Raw genomic sequence first — 18,969 nt, 5'->3', positions numbered from 1 at the left:
TCCCTGTGTAAAAAAGTTCTTCCTCATGTCCCCCGTACACCGTCTGCCACTTATCTTGAAGCTATGTCCGGTTCTAGAATTCTCCATCAAGGGAAACAATTCTTTCCTATCTATTCCCCTCATAATTTTGTACACCTCAATCAAGTCATCTCTCAGCCATCTTTGTTCCAGGGAAAATAACCCCAACCTATCCGATCTCTCCTTGTAGCTACACTTTTCTAACCCTGGCAACATTCTTGTAAACCTCCTCTGCACTCTCTCCAGAGCTATTACATCCTGTAATGTGGTGACCAGAACTGCACCCAGTACTCCAGTTGTGGCCTCACCAGTGTTTTAAACAATTCCAACATTATATCCTTACTTTTATATTCTATACCTCTGCCAATAAAGGAGAGCATTCCATATGCCTTCTTTACAACCTTGTCTACTTGAACTGCTGTCTTCAAGGACCTGTGTACTTGTACGCCAAGATCTCTCACTTCATCTACCCCTCTTAGTATATTCCCATTTATTGTGTAATCCCTGTAACTGTTTGACCTCCCTAAATGCATGACCTCACACTTGTCTATGTTAAAATCCATCTGCCACTTTTTCGGCCACTCCACCAACCCATCTATATCATTTTGGAGATTATGGCTATCCTCTACACTATCCACTACTCAGCCAATTCTTGTGTCACCTCCAAATTTCCCAGTCATGACCCCCACGTTCACGTCCAAATCGTTTATAACACAAACAGCAAGGGTCCCAACACCGAGCCCTGTGGAACACCACTTGAGACAACTTTCCATTCGCAAGGGCATCCATCGATCATTACCCTTTGTTTCCTGTTACAAAGCCAACCTTTTATCCAGTTTGCCACATTACCCTGAATCCCATGGGCTTTTACTTTCCTGACCAATCTGCCTTGTGGGACCTTGTCAAAGCCTTGCTAAAGTCCATGTACACAACATCCACTGCACTACCTTCATCAACCCTTCTTGTCACTTCCTCAAAGAATTCAATCAAATTTGTGAGGCAAGACCTTCCTTTAACAAATCTATGCTGACCATTTCCTTTTTTACTTTGTCCCTGCACTTCCTATATCCATCTAGGCTATCAGCAGTGCTTAGTTCTTTGTGCCTATTGTACGCTTTCTTTTTCTGTTTGATCTTCTGTATTCCTCTGGACAACCAGGGAGGTCTAGATTTGGCAGTACCACTCTTATTTTTGTAGGGGACGTGTCTGCTTTGTACAATTAGGATCTTGCTTTTTATTGCTTCCCACTGTTTTCTACTGTTTTATCCTCCAGCAGTGCTGTCCAGTCCATCTCAGCCAAGTCCTTTCTCATTTCTGCAAAATTTGCCTTCCCCCAGTTCAAGACTTTTACTCCTGCCTTATCTCTGTCCTTTTCCATGGTAATGCTAAATCTGACTGAATTGTGATCACTGTCCCCAAAATGGTCGCCAACTGTCACTTCACCCACTTGCCTTTCTTCGTTCCCCAAGACTAGGTCTAGAATTGCATCTCCTTTCTTTGGGTTTGTCACTAATTGGTTGAAAAAATTTTCCTGGACACACTGCATGAATTTTTCTCCCTCAGTGCCCCTTATATTGTTTGCATCCCAGTTGATACTAGGATAGTTGAAGTCTCCAACTGTTATTACCCTCTTGTTCTTACAAGCAGAAATTTGCCGACATATTTGTTCTTCTATCTCCCTTTCACTATTTGGGGGTCTGTAGTATACTCCCAGTAGTGTAACTGCCCCTTTTTTATTTCTAAGCTCAATCCATAAAGCTTCGTTTGTTGACCCATTTAGTATATCATCCCTTCTCACAACTGGAATTGATTCTTTAACCATTAGTCCTACCCTCCCCCCTCCTTTTTTATCTCCTACTCTATCGTGTCTGAAGACTCTATAACCAGGGATATTTAACTGCCAGTTTTGTCCCTCCTTTAGCCAGGTCTCCGTTATAGCAATGGCGTCCTGCTGCCATGTGTCTACCTGTGCCCTTAACTCATCTGCCTTGTTTGTAATACTCCTTGCATTGAAGTATAAACAGTTTAACCCCATCAATTTCCCTTGTTGGACACTTTGTAAACTTTGCTTCTCCTGTAACTCCATGTCTATCACAATGTCCCTAGCTAATGTTCTACCTCCATTTTTCTAATCTGAATCTGACCTATCTGATCCTACTCCTGGATCCCATCCCCCTGCTACAGTAGTTTAAGTACTCCCCAACAGAACTAGCAAAATCTCCCTTGCTCAAAACTGCCAGCAATCACCAAAGTTCTATAGAATTGCAATAAAACAACTTTACTCCTATACTCAAATCCTCTTGTAATAATTGCTCTCTGTACCTGTATGTCAGTTTTCAAGAACTCATGAACACGGATGCTTCCAGTTTCTCAACATTTAAGAAATATTCTCTGGCCTGAATCTTCTGGTCGACATGCAGGGGCGGGCCTCACTCGCCGATGCATAAAATGACGCGTGGTGACGTCAGGCATGCATCCCGACGTCACCGCGCATCGTTCAGATCTTCAGTTTTTGGCTGTGCGCCCGTCGAACCGTCAAAGGCCCATTAAGGCCATTTAAATACCAATTAAAAGAATTAACATGGCTGCCTGTCCAACCTTAAGGTTGGCGGGCAGGCAAAGAGCTCAGGCGGCCTCGCATTTATTATGAAACCTCATCCACAGGCGGGATGAGGTTTCATGAAGGCTTTATAAATCAAATCAAAATTTTTAATAAATTCATTGACAAGTCCCAGCTCATGTGACACAGTCACATGAGGGGACATTTCTGAATAATTTTTTTTTCTTTATTTCAAATAATAGTCAAAGTAATCTCCTTGAGGCAGCTCTGTGCATCAGGGAGATTTCTGCGCTCTTTCAAGCTCATGCAAAAGAGCGCAGGCCCCTACTCTCCCTCCTTCCCTCTGCCCGCACAGGGAGTATTCAGCGCTTCCGGGTGCGTGTCATGCTGGGCAGGCCTTAATTGGCTCGCCCACGTAAAATGGCAATGCACATCTGATCGCGAGCAGCAATCGGCTGCTTGCCCGCCTGCTCCCGCTCAGCACCCCCGACGGGGAGCAAATTCTCCCCTCTATTTCTGTTTTTCCTACCAAACTGAATAGCCTCACATTTCTCCACATTGTATGTCATCTGCCAAATTTTTGCCCACTTGCTTAGTCTCTCCAAATCCCCTTGACGTGTCTTTGCATCTTCCTCATGGCTCATACTTCCTCCAACTCATGGGAGATCCTAGCTTGAGACTGACAAAAATGTCAAAGGCTCATTTGGGAAGGCACTGAACACATGGAGAGACTTCATCAGGAACACTTGGAGGAAAAGTTGAGGCATCGGAGAGGCTACACACTTCCATCTACTGAATCCTTCAAGCACCACCTGCCCCATGTGGTGGAGGCTGTGGATCACACATTGGATTTATCAGCCGTCTCACTGAACCAGAGTGGAAGCAAGTCATCTTTGATCCTGAGGGACTGCTTAAGCAGAATGAGAATCTGCTCTCTCAGTGGATTTATAAATGCTGTTCTGTGGAGCCTACTAAACCCTAGAATAGTCTTGAAGTAACCTGATGCCCTGGAGTAGGTCCAAAAATGAACAGAAGCCAGGGACACTCCACTGTCTGGTTACCTCTTGTCATTTCTGCTGTGTCTGAGATACCATGCTGCAGAGGCTGAGTGAGTGATAACCTTAAACCTACAGACTTAACAGAAAGATCAGTACCAACTAGGGGTGTAAAGGGGGAGAACAGCGGAACTGACGCTGAATGAGAGCCAGAGCCTAAGGTTTTTGAAAACAAAAGCATTAGTTATGGCTTCACAATATCAGCATGCTTGTTTACTAACCAAACAAAATATGCACTGCATGTTAATAGTTATTCATGACTACCTTGTTGCTTTTAATGCCAGACTAATCTAATCACAGGAAAGTGACTAGAGAGTCAGACTTCTTTTAAAATGTATATAAAAATCTGTAAATACATTGTCTCAGGCATGAAATATGTTTCAAAGTCAAATGGGCAGCCTTATTTAGGTTTTATTTTCCTAGACACATTTGAGTTATTTTCCTAATTCTGAATGCAAATAAATTAGATCAAACAACATGACATAGCAAAACAAATTTTATACTTCTCTAAAATTCCTTGATTATTATAGCTAATGCTGAACCATGTATGGTGGTGTAACTTTTCTCATATCTTAATTAATTTTCTGCAGTCTCTAAACTTTGCAGACATACTGAAACAACATACAAACATACAAAACAAAAACAGAATTACTGGAAAAACTCAGCAGGTCTGGCAGCATCAGCGGAGAAGAAAAGAGTTGATGTTTCGAGTCCTCATGACCCTTCGACTCGAAACATTGATCCCTGTGGCACACCACTCATCACATCCTGACAACCAGAAAATTACTCATTCATGCCAACTCTCTGCTTCCTGTTAGTTAGCCAATCTTCTATCCATGCCTGTATGTTACCTCCTACACCATGAGCTTTTATTTTCTGCAATAACCTTTGATGTGGTACTTTATCAAATGTCTTCTGGAAATCTAAGTACAGTACATCCACTGATTCCCCTTTATCCACAGCACATGTGACTCCTTCAAAGAACTCCAATGGATTGGTTAAACATGATTTCCCTTTTACAAAACCTTGTTGACTCTGCCTGATTGCCTTGAATTTTTTTAAATGCTCTGCTATAACATCTTAATAACATCTAACATTTTCCCTATGACAGATGCTAGGCTAACTAGCCTATAATTTCCTGCTTTCTGTCTCCCTCCCTTTTTGAATAAAGGAGTTATATTTGCTATTTTCCAACCTAATGGAACCTTTGCCGAATCTAGAGAATTTTGGAAATTTAAAACCAGTGCAGCAACTATCTCACTAGCCACTTCTTTCTTAGGGTGAAGTCCATCCGGACCTTGGAATTTGTCAGCCTGCAGCCCCAACAGTTTGCTTAATACCACTTCTCTGGTGATTGTAATTTTCCCCCTGAGTTCCCCTCTCCCTTCCATTTCCTGATTTACAGCTATTTCTGGTATGGTACTTCTGTCCTCTATAGTGAAGACCGAAGCGAAATGCCTGTTTAACTCGTCCACTATTTCCCTACTTTCCAGTGTCAATTCCTAGATGTACTTTCTATAGGACCAACGCTTGTTAACTCTTTTCTTACTTAAATATCTATAAAAACTCTTACTATCCATCTTATTACTAGTTAGCTTTCTCTCATACTCTAATTTTTCCCTCCTTATTAATCTTTTTGTCACTCTTTGCTGTGCTTTATATTCTTTCCAATCCTGACTTGCTACCCGTCTTTGTGTAATTATATACTTTTTCTTTTAAGTGTGATATGGTCTTTAACTTTTTTAGTTAACCATAGATGGTGGGCTCTCCCCTTGGAATTTTTCTTGTATATATCCTGTGTATTCTGAAATATCCCTTTAAATGTCTGCCACTGAACTTCTATTGACATATCCCTTAACCTCATTTGCCAGTTTGCTTTCGTTTGCTCTGCTTTCATGACCTCGTAATTGCCTTATATAAGTTTAAAATACTATTCTTGGACGCACTTGTTTTTCCCTCAAAATGAATGTAAAATTCAATCATATTATGATCACTGCCAGCTAGGAGTGCCTTCACTCCTTATCATGTTACTCAATATCAGGTCTAGTATAGCCTGCTCTCTGGTTGGCTCCATAAAGTGATGTACTAAGAATCTATTCCAAAAATATTCTGTGAACTCCTCATCTACACTACCTTTGCCCATCTGATTTTTCCAGTCTATATGTATATTAAAATCCCCCATGACTATTGCTGTACCTTTCTGGCAAGTTCCCTCTATCTCTTTTATACTCTGTCCTACTGTGTAGTTACAATTAGGAGGCCTGTACACTACTCCCACAAGTGATTTCTTGCCTTTTATCATTTCTCATCTCAACCCAAACTGCTTCTACACCCTGGTTTCCTGAACTTAGGTCATCCCTCTTTAATGTGCTAATACCATTACTAAGTAAAAGAGCCATCCCGCCACCTTTTCCTAACTTCCTGTCCTTCCTAAATGTCGCATACCCTTCAATATTCAGGTCCCACTCTATGAGGTGGAGGGGGGGGGGTGTCCAATGGTTGTGGTTCATTTAGGTACCAACGACATAGGCAGGATGAGGAAGGAGGCTCTGCATAGTCAGTATGACAAGCTAGGCACCAAATTAAGAAGCAGAAGCTCAAAGGTAATAATTTCTGGATTATTACCTGACCCACGTGCAAACTGGCATAGGGCAAAAAGGATTAGAGAAATGTATGCATTGCTCAAAGACTGGTGTGGGAGAAGTGGGTTCTGATTCATGGGGCACTGGCACCAGTATTGGGAAAAGTGGGATCTGTACTGTTGGGACGGTCTACACCTGCTGGGGCTGGTGTCCTCACGAGCCGCCTAATGAAGAAAGTAAAGAGGGTTTTAAAGTGAATAGTGGGGGAAAGGGATCAAGTTGGATGATGTGGTAAACCAAAGAGTAGAGACACGGCAAGAAAGACAGTTATTAATATGGGAAATGATAAATAGACTGTGACAAGAATGGACAGTCTACAAATCGAAGAGTAAACCAACAGATAAGGCTAGATGCCACAAAAATAATAAAAGGACAAAACTAAAGGCTCTATCTAAATGCACGTAGCATTTGAAACAAAACAGATGATCAACAGATAGCACAAATAGAAATAAATAAGTTTGAGAGAACCTCAAACTTGTTGGACAATTGTAGAGGCTCTCACTCCTGTACCCCTGCTCTCTGGGTCCCCTTAACTGCCTCACTCATAGTCACACCCTCCTGTCCCTGACCACTGACCAAATCAGAAAACCCCATCCTCAGTAATGTGACTGCCTCCTGATATAAAGCATCCAGGTAACTTTCCCCCTCCCTGAAGTGTTGCCGAGTCTGAAACAAGTAACTCAAATACGAAATGAGGATAGTTTCCCTTAATAAACAAACTTTGAAAGAGCGCTGTATTATAGGATGTAATTGACAAGAAACAGGGTGTTTTTATAGTAAAGTATGATGAGAAAAGTGGCTTACAAGTTACAACTGATGCGCTTTCTCCTCACTGCTGCGGATTACATTTTTACAATCTGAAAAGTTACCATCTCTTCTAAGGTGCTGCATTCTGATCAGTGACTTCAGCTACCATCACCAGGATGGGCTGGAAAGAACAAAAATGGTGTGACTGTTCTATATAGTGCCGATTTCCTATGAATGCTTAATACATTCATCTGAAATTCCTGCACTATTCTTGGTAACAAATAAAGGCATACAATTCAGAGTTATAAACATAAATACATAGCTCTAATCTCTACAGGTCTCTAATCAGGCAAAAATTCAAAATGTGAGCAAGACTGACATTGCAATCCTATTAATTTTAAAGTTGAAAGTAGGTTACTCTTTTAAATTAAAGTAATTTGAATATGAGTTGACAGGTATACCACTAAATCAAATGGCACTTCCCTTTTTATCCAGTATCTGAGTCCAAGAGATCAACAAGGCCCATAGTATACTACAGGCCAGCAGGTTACTGAAGAGGAAAATCTGTCAGGGTCCCTGCTCCTGATTGCTATTCAGTGACGCCCCTGTGGAAGTGGGTGTACGCTTGGTTTGCGATAATGTTCAGTTCAGCAGTAACTCACCTTACAAACCTGGGAGAATAGGCTATTGACTAATAGTTGAGGTTCACACATGGATAGCGACCTATTGGGTGAGGGACCAGTAAGTGACTGGAATCCAAGAAGTCAACAGTTTGCTCTCTCACCTTTCCACAATCCAGTAAAGGTTTCGAAGTTGACAGATCTTTAAGTTTAATTCATTACTAACTGACAATTACATAGTGTGAAACTTTCTTTTTCACCAGAGTCAGGAGCTCAGCAGTGACAAGTCATGGAAGTGGACTGTAGAACATGTAGTTTCTAAAGCTTTCAGAACTCTCCTCCTTCCACCAAAGTACTTTGCAGAGGATGGATCCATCCTGCAGCTTGCCAATCTTCCTGACCTGTACAAAGTCTTTGAGAGATGTTAATTAATTCTTGGAAAGTGAGTATGATCTGCCTGGGGTGGTGCAGGCAACATTTTGTTAGCCTACATGTAGAAACTGTATTCTTCATGGTTTAATTTTACACCATTTTTATTTTAAGGATGAAGAACAGAAAACTGATTGTTAAAAGTATAAAATGCTGTACAGTTTCAAGGCGAGAAGCTCCAAGGCTTTCCACTAGAAGAGCTAATCAGAGATTGGACTTGCTGTAATAAAGCTCTACTTTGGCAGCACTATCATGCAAATCTCCTCCCAAACCAATTGTAGAGAGAATCTGTATTCTTTTGTAGTGAGAGGATCTTGATGATTTCAAGGTTGTACATAAATTTGGTTAATATAAACAATGGTATATTTCTTCAGAACTTTCAGACAGGAGTATGGATTTATTCCAAAGACATACAATTGCACTGTTTTACATGTTCTGCTGTAATCGCTAGGTTTTCTATAATAAATTTCTTTTGGGTCTTAGTCTTCTCCAACCAGGCATGTAGTGTAGAGAGTTACTTTTCCTGTGCAGGTACACCTGGGGCTCATTTTAGCACTTTGTGATTTTATCAACGGCAGGAAAATTGTTCAGGCCACAATTCAGGCAATGACAAGGCTGAAACATTTGCAACCATTTTCAGCTGGAAGTGCTGAGTGGATGATCCTTCTCTGCCACCTCCTGAAATCCCCAAAATCATAGGTGCCAGGCTTCAGCCAGTTTGATTCACTCCACATGATATCAAGAGACAGCAGAAGGTACTGGATGCAGCAACGGTCATGGGCTCTGACAACATCCTGGCTGTGGTTCTGAAGCCTTGAGCTCCAAAACTAGCTGCACCCCAGCCAGGTGTTCCAGTATTGCTATAACACTGACAGCTATTGAACAATATGGAGAGACAAATTCAATCTAGCAATGACCACCCCATGATTCTACTCTCAATCATCAGCAAAGCAGTGTAAAGTGTTATGGACATTGCATTCAAGTGGCCCTTACTAACCTGTTAACTGATGGGTTCTATCAGGAGCACTTGGCTCCAGTCCTCATTGCAGGCTTGGTCAAAACATACAACTGAATTCCAGAGGTGAGGTGAGAGTGACTGCCATTGGCATTAAGGTAGTATTTGACTGAGTGGAGCCCAAGCAAAATTGAAAGTCAGTGTGAATCAGGGAAAACTCTTCACTGACTGGAGTCATGTCTAGCACAAAGGAAGATGGTTCTAGTTATTGCAGGACTATCATCTTAGCCCAGGGCATCACTGCAGGAGTTCCTCAGGGTACTCTCCTAGGCCCAACTATGTTCAGCTGCTTCATCAATGACCTTCCCTCCATCATAAGGTCAGAAGTAGGGATGTTTGTGACGGTTACATATTGTTCAGTATCATCCACAACTCCTCAGATACTGAAACACTTAGGGTCTTCATGCAGTGAAACCTGAACAACATTCAGGCTTAGGCTAATAACATTTGTTGAATCATGGTGTGCTCCACATACTATGTACAAATCATAAGCCTGCTTATTCTAAGTGTTCCATGGCTGGGTCCATTATGCTGCAAAGAGAAAAGTTAGGTCATTGACATTTTAGATATGCAATGTTAAGTATTTTGTACTGTGGCAATGAATCCAAGGTTTCATAAAATTGGACAAAACTTGCATAGCAAATTTGGTACTGTCCTTCATCTTTTGGATAAAATGTTAAACCAAGCCCCGTCAGCTTTCTGAGGTGGACACAAGATCTCATGACACTCTTTTCAGAGAACAGCAGGGAACAACATTAAACCAATTTTTTTTAAACATAGAGTTGAATTCTCTTTCATGAACAGTGAATGCTGCATTGTAAATTGAAGCAAGTACAAATAAATTGAAAGAAGTTTCATTTGAAATACTGTGTTTGGGGCCTAGGATGGTGGGAAAGGAGGAGGTAAAAGGGCCAATGTTGCATCTCCTGCGCTTGCAATGGAAAGGTGCCGTAAGAAAGGAAGGGGATGTTGGGGGTGATTGAGGAGTGGACCAGGTGTCACGGACAGAATGTCTCTTTGGAATGCTGAAAGGGGAGGGAGGGCAGGGGAAAATGTGTTTGGTGGTGACATCCATATATGGACTATCAAATTTTATAAACATGTGCAGTTCACTTTTAATGCTCACAGGTGAAAAACTGTGCTCTAATTGGCAAAGATGTACAGAAACAATACCTGGATCAATATTTACAATTGTTCATGCCACTGGAATCTATCAGGAGGTTAATGGATGCAACGTAATTTCAAAAATTGGTAGCGTGAATAAAATTGATTTCCAGTAAATCAGCAGAATAATGGCTCTGTCAACTTGCAACATCTGTGGATTGGACCAGATTTTTGTTTGGTCCCTTGGAGGACATTACACGCCCAGCAAGTTGTCTTGAGTGTGTATTTGACTGGTCCTGCCTGCTGCAGAGTAATTCTGTGTTCTCTGCAATGTGTAATTTAGTCTAGTTATTGTCAGGTTACAAAATTCAGAGGAAACACACTAATGCTATTAAAGAAGACAGCGCTCATATTTCTGAGTTTAGAGAACACAGCTCTCACTCTGCCAAGTTTATCTTGCCGAGTTTAGAGAATACATGCTGCTGAGTTTAGAGAACACGATCCTCAAGCTGCCAAGTTCAGAGAAAGCTCAGCATTCACAGAACCCCACATCCAATATCCTCTCCCTGTCCAATCTCCTGCCCTCTAGGTAAGCAGGCTGCAGGTTCCAGTAAGGTACAGGTATAGCTGCAAAATCTGAGATACATGCATGGCTCTGGGAGGGGGATGGGTGAAATGGTGTATAAGTTTGGCTCCCAGATGCCATGTCAGCAATCATGGTGTAAAATAATCTATTATAAGCATTTATAAATGGCAAATGATACAATATTGCAAACTCACAACTTCAGTACATGAGCAACCTGACAAAAAACTATATTGTTCTATGTCAGCATTTGCCATTCCTAGCTAAACAACACCCTTAAGTGTTATTTTTAATGCCATGTTCACACTAGAAGCAGAGGCAGCAATAGCATGATGAGAGAAAATTTATCTTCCCATCTGGGGTGACAACAGGAATGCCTACCCAGGATTTGTGTCTCATCCTAGGATCCGGATGGATCACAATCCTTATTTATGGGACCAACTTTCTGGAACAATGTGATGTAAAAGGATAAGCTGTTTGGGTGCAATACTATTGATCAAACATAGGCTTTCTCCAAATAGTTAGACACCACCATAGGCAGATGTTTTACAATGCCTAAGTACATGGTGGTGGACAATATCAAGGGAAGCTAAGAAACACCATATATTGAGTTTCAAGGCTCCTACTGCAAAATTATATATCTTGCATACATTGAGTGTACAACACAGAAATTGGAGGTCTTGTGATGAATGGATGGTGTCCCTGCATCTGAGCCAGAAGCTCCAGGTTCAAGTCTCACCCCAGAGCTTGATGACCAAGGACGATGCATTCATAACATGGTCAGGCAGGTTGAGCGCCAACCTGCTATTCCTTACAACACACACCAATGGCAGGCGGCAAGAGTGGGAGAGATTTCTGGCCATCCATGTGATGGAAAGAAATTGGAGCCTCTATTATCACTCTCCATTGCTCCAGACTACAACATGTATGTAAAAGGTGTATGTTGCCATATACTTCAGCCTATTGAGGAGTTCTCCTTGGAGCAAAAGAGATTGAGGGGAGATGTGATAAAGGTGCACAAGATTATGGCTTAAAGTAGTCAAAGAAAGCTGCTGGTACAAAGACTAGGGGGACACTAAGATTTTGGACAACAGCTGCATGGGGAATGTGAGGAAGAATCTTTTTTATCCAGCAAGTGGTAATACCTGGAGCTTGCTGCCCACAAAGGTGGTGGACGCGGAAACATTCACTGACTTCAAAAGGAAATTGGATGGACACGAAGGAAATAAACTTGCAGGGCTACGGGGATCAAGCAGGGTACTGGAACTGACTGCTCCAAAGGGAGCCAGCATAGAGTTGATGGACCAAATGGCCTCCTCTGCTGCACTCTGACCCTATAACTCTACTCCCTGAGTGACAAAGCACCGCAGCACAGAAACAAGCCATTCAGCCAAACTGGTCTACATTGGCATTTATGCATCAGATTCCTCCCATCCTGCTTCATAAACTTGATGAGCATATCCTTCCATTCCTTTATCCCTCATATGTTTATTTAGCTTTCCCTTTGATGCATCTATACTATTTGCTTCAACTACTCCTTAGGATAGTGTGTTCCATATTCTTTATATTCTTTGGGTCAAGAAGTTTCTTCTGAATTACCTATTGGAATTATTGTTGGCTATCTACTGTAACTGCAGTAGTATTATGGTTATACGACTGGCCAAGTAATCCAGAGACCGAGACTAACGATCTGGTATATCCAGAGACAAGAGTTCAAATCCCACCGGGGCATCTGGGGAATTTAAATTCAATTTATTAAAATAAATTTGGAATAAAAAAATACTATCAAGAATGGTGACCATGAACATTACTGAATGGTGGTTAAAAACCTATCTAGTTCACTAAGATCCTGGAAATCTGCTGTCCTTAACATTCACTCTGGATCCCATGATATCTTATGGCACCAGGTCAAACATGGCAAGGAAACCCGTTAATTACAACCTGCAGCCCTCCCTATCTGATAAATCAGTACTCGTCCATGTTAAACACCAGTCGAAAGAAGCACTGAGGGTAGCAAGGGCACAAAACATAGTCAGGTGGAGACTTCCATGTTTATCACCAAGAGTGGCTTGGTAGCATCACTACTGACTGAGCTGGTCGAGTTCTGAAGGACATAGTTGCAAGACTGAGCCTGTCTGAGGTGGTGAGAGAACCAACGCAAGGGAAAAACAAACCTAACCTCATCAGTCTATCTGTTGCAGATGCATCTGTCATGACAGTATTAGTGGGAGTGACCACTGCACAATCCTTGTGGAGATGAAATCCCATCTTCACACTGAGGACACTGCATCATGTTGTATGACACTATCACTGTGCTAAATGGTATAGATTCAGAACCGATCTAACAGCTCAAAACTGGGCAACCAGGAGGTGCTGTGGGACATCAGGAGCAGCAGAATTCTATTCAGGCATGATCCATAACCTCATGGTCAGACATATCCCTCACTCTACCATTCCAATCATGCCAGGGGACCAACCCCTGTTAAATGAGGAATGTAAGAGAAAAGCACCAGGCCTACCTAAATATGATGTGCCAACCTGAAGCTACAAGATAGGACATTTATGCTAAACCACAGAAGCAACATACTATAAACAGCAAAGCAATTCCCCAAACAAGAGGACTGATAAAGCTCTTCAGGCCTATTACAACAGTTGTGAAAGATAGTGGACGAGGAGTTCCATGAACATCCCCAACCTGAATGATGGCAGGGCCCAGTGTGCAAGTCCAAAAGTCAATGATGAAGCACTTGCAACTATTTTCAGTCAGAATTGTCAAGTCCATCTCAGCTCCTGATGCTACTCTTCTGCCAACTCAATTCAATGTTTTCAAAAAACTGCTAAGTGCACTGGATACAGTAAAGGCTTTGGGCCCCGACAACATCCCAACTGTGGTGCGGTACAAGCTGTGCCCCTAACCAAGCTGTTGTCATAGAGCTACAACAATAGCATCTATCCAACTAGGCGGAAAATTGTCCAGGTATGTTCTGTCCATAAAAAGAATGCCAAATCTAATCAGGTCAGTTATCATTCCATCATTCTACTCTCTGTCATCAGCTAAATAATGGAAGGTGTTATTTACCGTGCTATCAAGTGGCAAAGTCTCCCCCAACAGTGGCTTCCAAATCTGCAAACTCTACCACCTTGAAAAACAAGGACAGTAGGTGCATGCGAACATCATTTCAAGTTCTCCTTCAAGCCACAAACCATCCTGACTTGGAACTAATTTATTGTCACTGGGTCAATATCCTGGAACTCCCTATCTAACAGCACTGTATGTACCTGCAATAGTACAAAAAGGTAGCTCACCACCAACTTTTCAAGAGCAATTAAGGATGGGCAATAAATGCTGGCCTTGCCAACGACACCTAGACTCAATGAACAAATAACAAACAAATACATATGACCTCTAGTTTTAACCTCCCTCATAAGTGGAAATATTTTCTTTACATCTGCTGTAACAATGCCTTTCATTCTCTTAATCTCTATTAGGTGATCCCTCAGCCTTCTTTATGCAGAAAAGAGCCTCCGCCAATTCAATCTTATGAGTTACCTTCTCAAATGCCTCCAGAACCTTTTTCATAAAATGGAGACCAGAACTGCACTTAGTATTCCAAACGTGCTCTATCCAATATTTGATACAAGTCTAACATAACTCCTCTACTTTTCAGTGATAGTTAACCAAACATACAACAGTGTTTAATGTTTTTTTTCAAAAGGCCTATTAACCTGCATCAGTACTTTAAGTGATTTGTATACCTGTACCCCTTGGCTCCTCTGCTTATTCACTGTGCACCCCCAAGCAGTATGAGGCTGCCTTTTTCTTCCTATCAAATTCTACCAGCTCGTGCAGGCAAGTGGAGAGTACTCCATCATACTCCTGACTTGTGCCTTGTAGATGGTGGGCAGGCTCTGGTAAGACAGGAGGTGAATTACCTACTGCAGAATTCCCAACTTCTAACCTTTTCATGTAGTCACAGTATTTTTATGGCTAATCCAGTTCAGCTTCAGGTCAGTGATAATCACCTCCCCCCACCAGCCCCCAGGATGTTTATTGTGGGGGAAATTAAGTGATCGTAATCACTGAATATCAAGGGGAGATAGTTAAATTCTCTCTTGTTGGAAACGGTCATTGCCGAGCACTTGTGCAGTGCGAATGTAACTTGACACTTATTAGCCCAAATGATGTCCAGGTCATACAACATGAGAACTGCTTCATTTTCCGAGAAATTGTGGATGGAACTGAACACTACCATCAACAAGCATCTCCATTTCTGACATTATGATGGAGGGAAGGTTATTGACAAAGCAGTTGAAGATAGCTGAGCCTAGGTCACTGCTTGGAGGAACTACTGCAACGAGGTCCTTCCTTTGTGCTGCATACAACAACGGAAAGTTTTTGTCCCGACTCCCACCAACTTCAATTTTACTAGGACTCCTTGACGCCACACTTGACTGAGTGCCTTCCTGCTGTCAAAAACAGTCACTAACACCTCACCACTGGAATTCAACTCTTTCGTCCATGTTTGAACTAAGGCTTGAATAAGGCATGGCACCAAATGTTCCTGGCAGACTGCATTTGTCCAGTTTTTGTGGACAGCACATACTTGGGCAATTTTCCACATTGGCAGGTAGATGCCAGTGCTGTAGCTGTACTGGAACTGCTTAGTTAGGGCACGGCTAGTTCTAAGGCACAAGTCTTCAGCATTACAAACGAAACGTTGTTAGGGCCCATAACCTTTTTGGAAATATAGCACTCACTGTTTTTTGATATGACATGAAGGGAATTCAAATTAGCTGAAAGACTGGCATCTAGATGGCAGAGACCTCAGGAGGAGGCCTAGATAGATCATCTAATTTGCTCTCATCAGCCATGGCTCAGTTGGTAGCACTCTGGCCTCTGATCCAGAATATTGTGGGTTCATAGTCCCAATCCAGTACTTCAACATAAAAGCCAAAATTGACAATCCAGCATAGTATTGAGGGAGTGCTGCACTGTCAGAGTGCCATTTTTCAGATGAAATATTGAACTGAGGCCTTATCTACCATCTCAGGTGAATGCAAAAGATCACATGGCACTATTTTGATATGATCCATTGGTTAGAGAATCACTTAGCTCAATCAATAGCATATTAGCATGCATTTAAGTTTTGTACTGCAGATCACTAAATTGGCAACTCATTTTTAGGTATGCCTGGTGCTGCTCCTGGTAGCTCCCCTACATACCTCATGGAACCAGGGTTGGTCCCCGAGCTTGATGGTGATGGTAGAGAGGGATATGTCAGGCCACGAGGTTACAGAATGTGGTTAACTGTATTCCTCTCCACAGATGCTGTCAGACCTGCTTAGTTTTTCCAGGTATTTTTGTTTTTGTTGTGGTTGAATACAATTCTGCTGCTGCTGATGGCCACAGTATCTCATGGATGCCCAGGTCTGAGCTGCACTATCTGCTCTGAATTTCTCTCATCACAACAAGAGGGTATGCTTAATGCGAAAACAGGATTTAATCTCCATATGGATTGTGCAGTGGTCACTCTTACCAATAGTGCCATGGACAAATGCATCTGTGACAGGTAGATTATCAAGGACAAGGTCATGTAGGTTTTGTATTGTCTTTCTCAATCATCATTTTAAGCTTTATTACATTACCTTTGTTATTGCCTAGATGCTCCTAGGTGTATCTTGCCTAGATATGTCTCATCAATGGGTTCCTTTCCCATTGTTAGATGTAGCAGTTAGGCTTCTCATTAGGCCTCATGCTCTGGGTAACATCAGAGTCCTGTACACACTGCAAAAACTGTTCCTGTTTCCCTACCACTTATTACCAGTTTACCAGGGGTATTTGAAATACTTTACACTTTCAACATACTGTCTCATATTGACAAGAAGGCAACTGGAGGAACATTAGCCTTGACATATCTGGCAGGACTGGCCCTTGGCACCAACACTGATCACTTGTGCAAAGCTATAAAGTTAATCAGGCTAATTTAGCGACTGATCTGTTAAAATTCTTCCTTCATTCAACCTCTTTTCTAAAAATTTAAGTGATTGGCTGGGCAAATGTTGAAGATGCTATTCTAAGATGGCATGCAGCCAACAAACTATATAGCTATGTGCTTCTATGACTTGAAGACAGAGATTCAGCAATCACAAAAATAAAATTCTGTGGTGTCATTATATAAAGTGCCCACAGTTTCATTTATTGTCAGAACCCCCATTCACAAGCCTGTTTTTTTTTCAGAAAGACCAAATCCTTATACACAAGCAACACAAGTAATACTCTGAAGATGCAGTCCAATATTTTATATAGCAAAGGAAACAATTCTTTCCATTTGTTATTTTTTTTTTTAACTCCATGAAGTGAGGAGCAACAGAGATGCCTAGATCATGTGTTCTAAAACTAAACTGCAGGGACGTTTTCAAAACTTATCAATCTTATCTACAATCCATTTCTTTACTCAATTAAATTGTATATAATACAAAAGACAATTTGAAATTGTATTTTTGATGAAAAAATTATGTATGTCACCTTTAGCAGATAAATGTTTTAGAAATTTACCCACTCTTTTTAAAATACAGCAATTACAATATTTTAGACCGAATGATTGGTCCATAAATTTTGCTGAATGCGTAACCAAATTAAGATAATCTCCATCGCACCATGTGAAAGGCACTTGAAGCGGGGATTCCTGCATTGCGAGGTGCACAGAATTATTGGCAAATGAGAGCAGTTAGATTTTCAAAATTGACTTGCAAGGTTATCTTGTGTATCAGTTCCGTTCACGCAGTCGTTCAAGATCTTAAAGCAACCGGTATAATTTCTAAGCAGCAGAAAGGTTTATGTAAATCAATTTGGCGTATTAAAGCCATGAACAATCAAATCTATTTGTATTTACCTGCTAAATCACTCATAAGTACACAACTCATTTCAAAGGCTATTAACCCACTGAGCTAAACAGGCAATACAATACACAATTATCAAACATGTAGACATTAGACAATGCCATAATTTTCTCATAAATTACAAAATCTTTACGCCAACATTTATAAAACTGAAGCCTTAATAAAGGACATCTTTCAGTGTTTGAAAGTGGTTGCACCAATGGAAAAGGTCTATAAATTGTGATGCATTGAAGTTCTGCTTGTTATAGATACAGTGCACTGACTCTTCCATCTTTACTGCTGAGAGAGTAGTGCATTTCTGTTGGCCTTCATCTTCTCCAACCGCTTCATCAAGTGGTTATTGGTCATTTCCATCTCTTCATTCTTATCCAATGCTGATCGTAACTGAGGAAGGATTAAAAACACTTGGTAATTATCAATAAGCTAACACAAACACTCAGAAAAATAACTAGATGTTTAACTCCAGTTTAAAAACTTCACACTAAATGTCCACAACCAGAAGTGCAGCTAAGAAAAATTACACCAGGTTATTTTACATTGTGATCCAAATGCAAAAAGCACACCTAGATTGCTTCAAATTGCAATACGTTTAAGAGCCACAAATCAAAAGCTTTAGCTGGAGCTGTGTATAGTTCCAATTGCCTTAAATCATTCACAACTACAATGTTGAAGATGGATTCACTTCTCATATCTTGGAAGAGTAATGTTTTTTAGACTGACCAAAATGCCTTTGATTTTCACATGGGGGTACACAGTTCAAATGAAGTGAGATCAGAGACAGAGGTAATTAGATTGTATGAAGAGACATAATTCAGTCTGTTCTGATGATGCCACTTTCAAAAACAGTTCCTCTGACATGTCCTCCTTCTTCCTTAACCGAGGTTTCCCACCTACGATGGTTGACAGGGCCCTCAATCGTGTCCGGCCCATCTCCTGCGCATCCGGCCTCACACCTTCTCCTCCCTCCCGGAAACATGATAGGGTTCCCCTTGTCCTCACTTATCACCCCACCAGTCTCCACATTCAAAGGATCATCCTCCGCCATTTCCGCCAACTCCAGCATGATGCCACCACCAAACACATCTTCCCTTCAACCTGTATTCTGTAGGGATCGTTCCCTCCGTGATACCCTGGTCCATTCCTCCATCACCCCTTACACCTCAAACCCCTCCCATGGCACCTTCCCATGCAACCGCAGAAGATGCAACACCTGCTCCTTTACTTCCCCTCTCCTCATCGTCCAAGGGCCCAAACACTCCTTTCAAGTGAAGCAGCATTTCACTTGCACTTCCCTCA

The 18,969-nt window shown here is 41.5% G+C and overlaps 2 protein-coding genes across 29 annotated transcripts in view; one reads left to right on the top strand and one right to left on the bottom strand.

Annotated features, from left to right (window-relative positions):
* Window positions 1-9,729, top strand: part of mlh1 (mutL homolog 1, colon cancer, nonpolyposis type 2 (E. coli)) — a 90,799-nt gene extending 81,070 nt beyond the window's left edge. For all 3 annotated transcript variants that reach the window (XM_041190293.1, XM_041190295.1, XM_041190294.1), the window contains 2 exons: window positions 7,906-8,084; window positions 8,186-9,729. In XM_041190293.1, coding sequence (XP_041046227.1) covers window positions 7,906-8,070 — 165 coding nt within the window. In that variant the 3' untranslated portion in view covers window positions 8,071-8,084; window positions 8,186-9,729. The remainder of the gene's footprint in view (window positions 1-7,905; window positions 8,085-8,185) is intronic.
* A 7,220-nt stretch (window positions 9,730-16,949) lies between these two features.
* Window positions 16,950-18,969, bottom strand: part of lrrfip2 (leucine rich repeat (in FLII) interacting protein 2) — a 210,193-nt gene continuing 208,173 nt past the window's right edge. For all 26 annotated transcript variants that reach the window (XM_041189812.1, XM_041189833.1, XM_041189811.1 and 23 more), the window contains one exon: window positions 16,950-18,057. In XM_041189812.1, coding sequence (XP_041045746.1) covers window positions 17,947-18,057 — 111 coding nt within the window. In that variant the 3' untranslated portion in view covers window positions 16,950-17,946. The remainder of the gene's footprint in view (window positions 18,058-18,969) is intronic.

The sequence above is a fragment of the Carcharodon carcharias genome, chromosome 6 (assembly GCF_017639515.1).
Source record: "Carcharodon carcharias isolate sCarCar2 chromosome 6, sCarCar2.pri, whole genome shotgun sequence".
In the NCBI taxonomy this organism is placed as follows: Eukaryota; Metazoa; Chordata; class Chondrichthyes; order Lamniformes; family Lamnidae; genus Carcharodon; species Carcharodon carcharias.
Note: the sequence above shows the minus strand (reverse complement) of the source record. Positions and strands in the feature narration are given on the sequence as shown.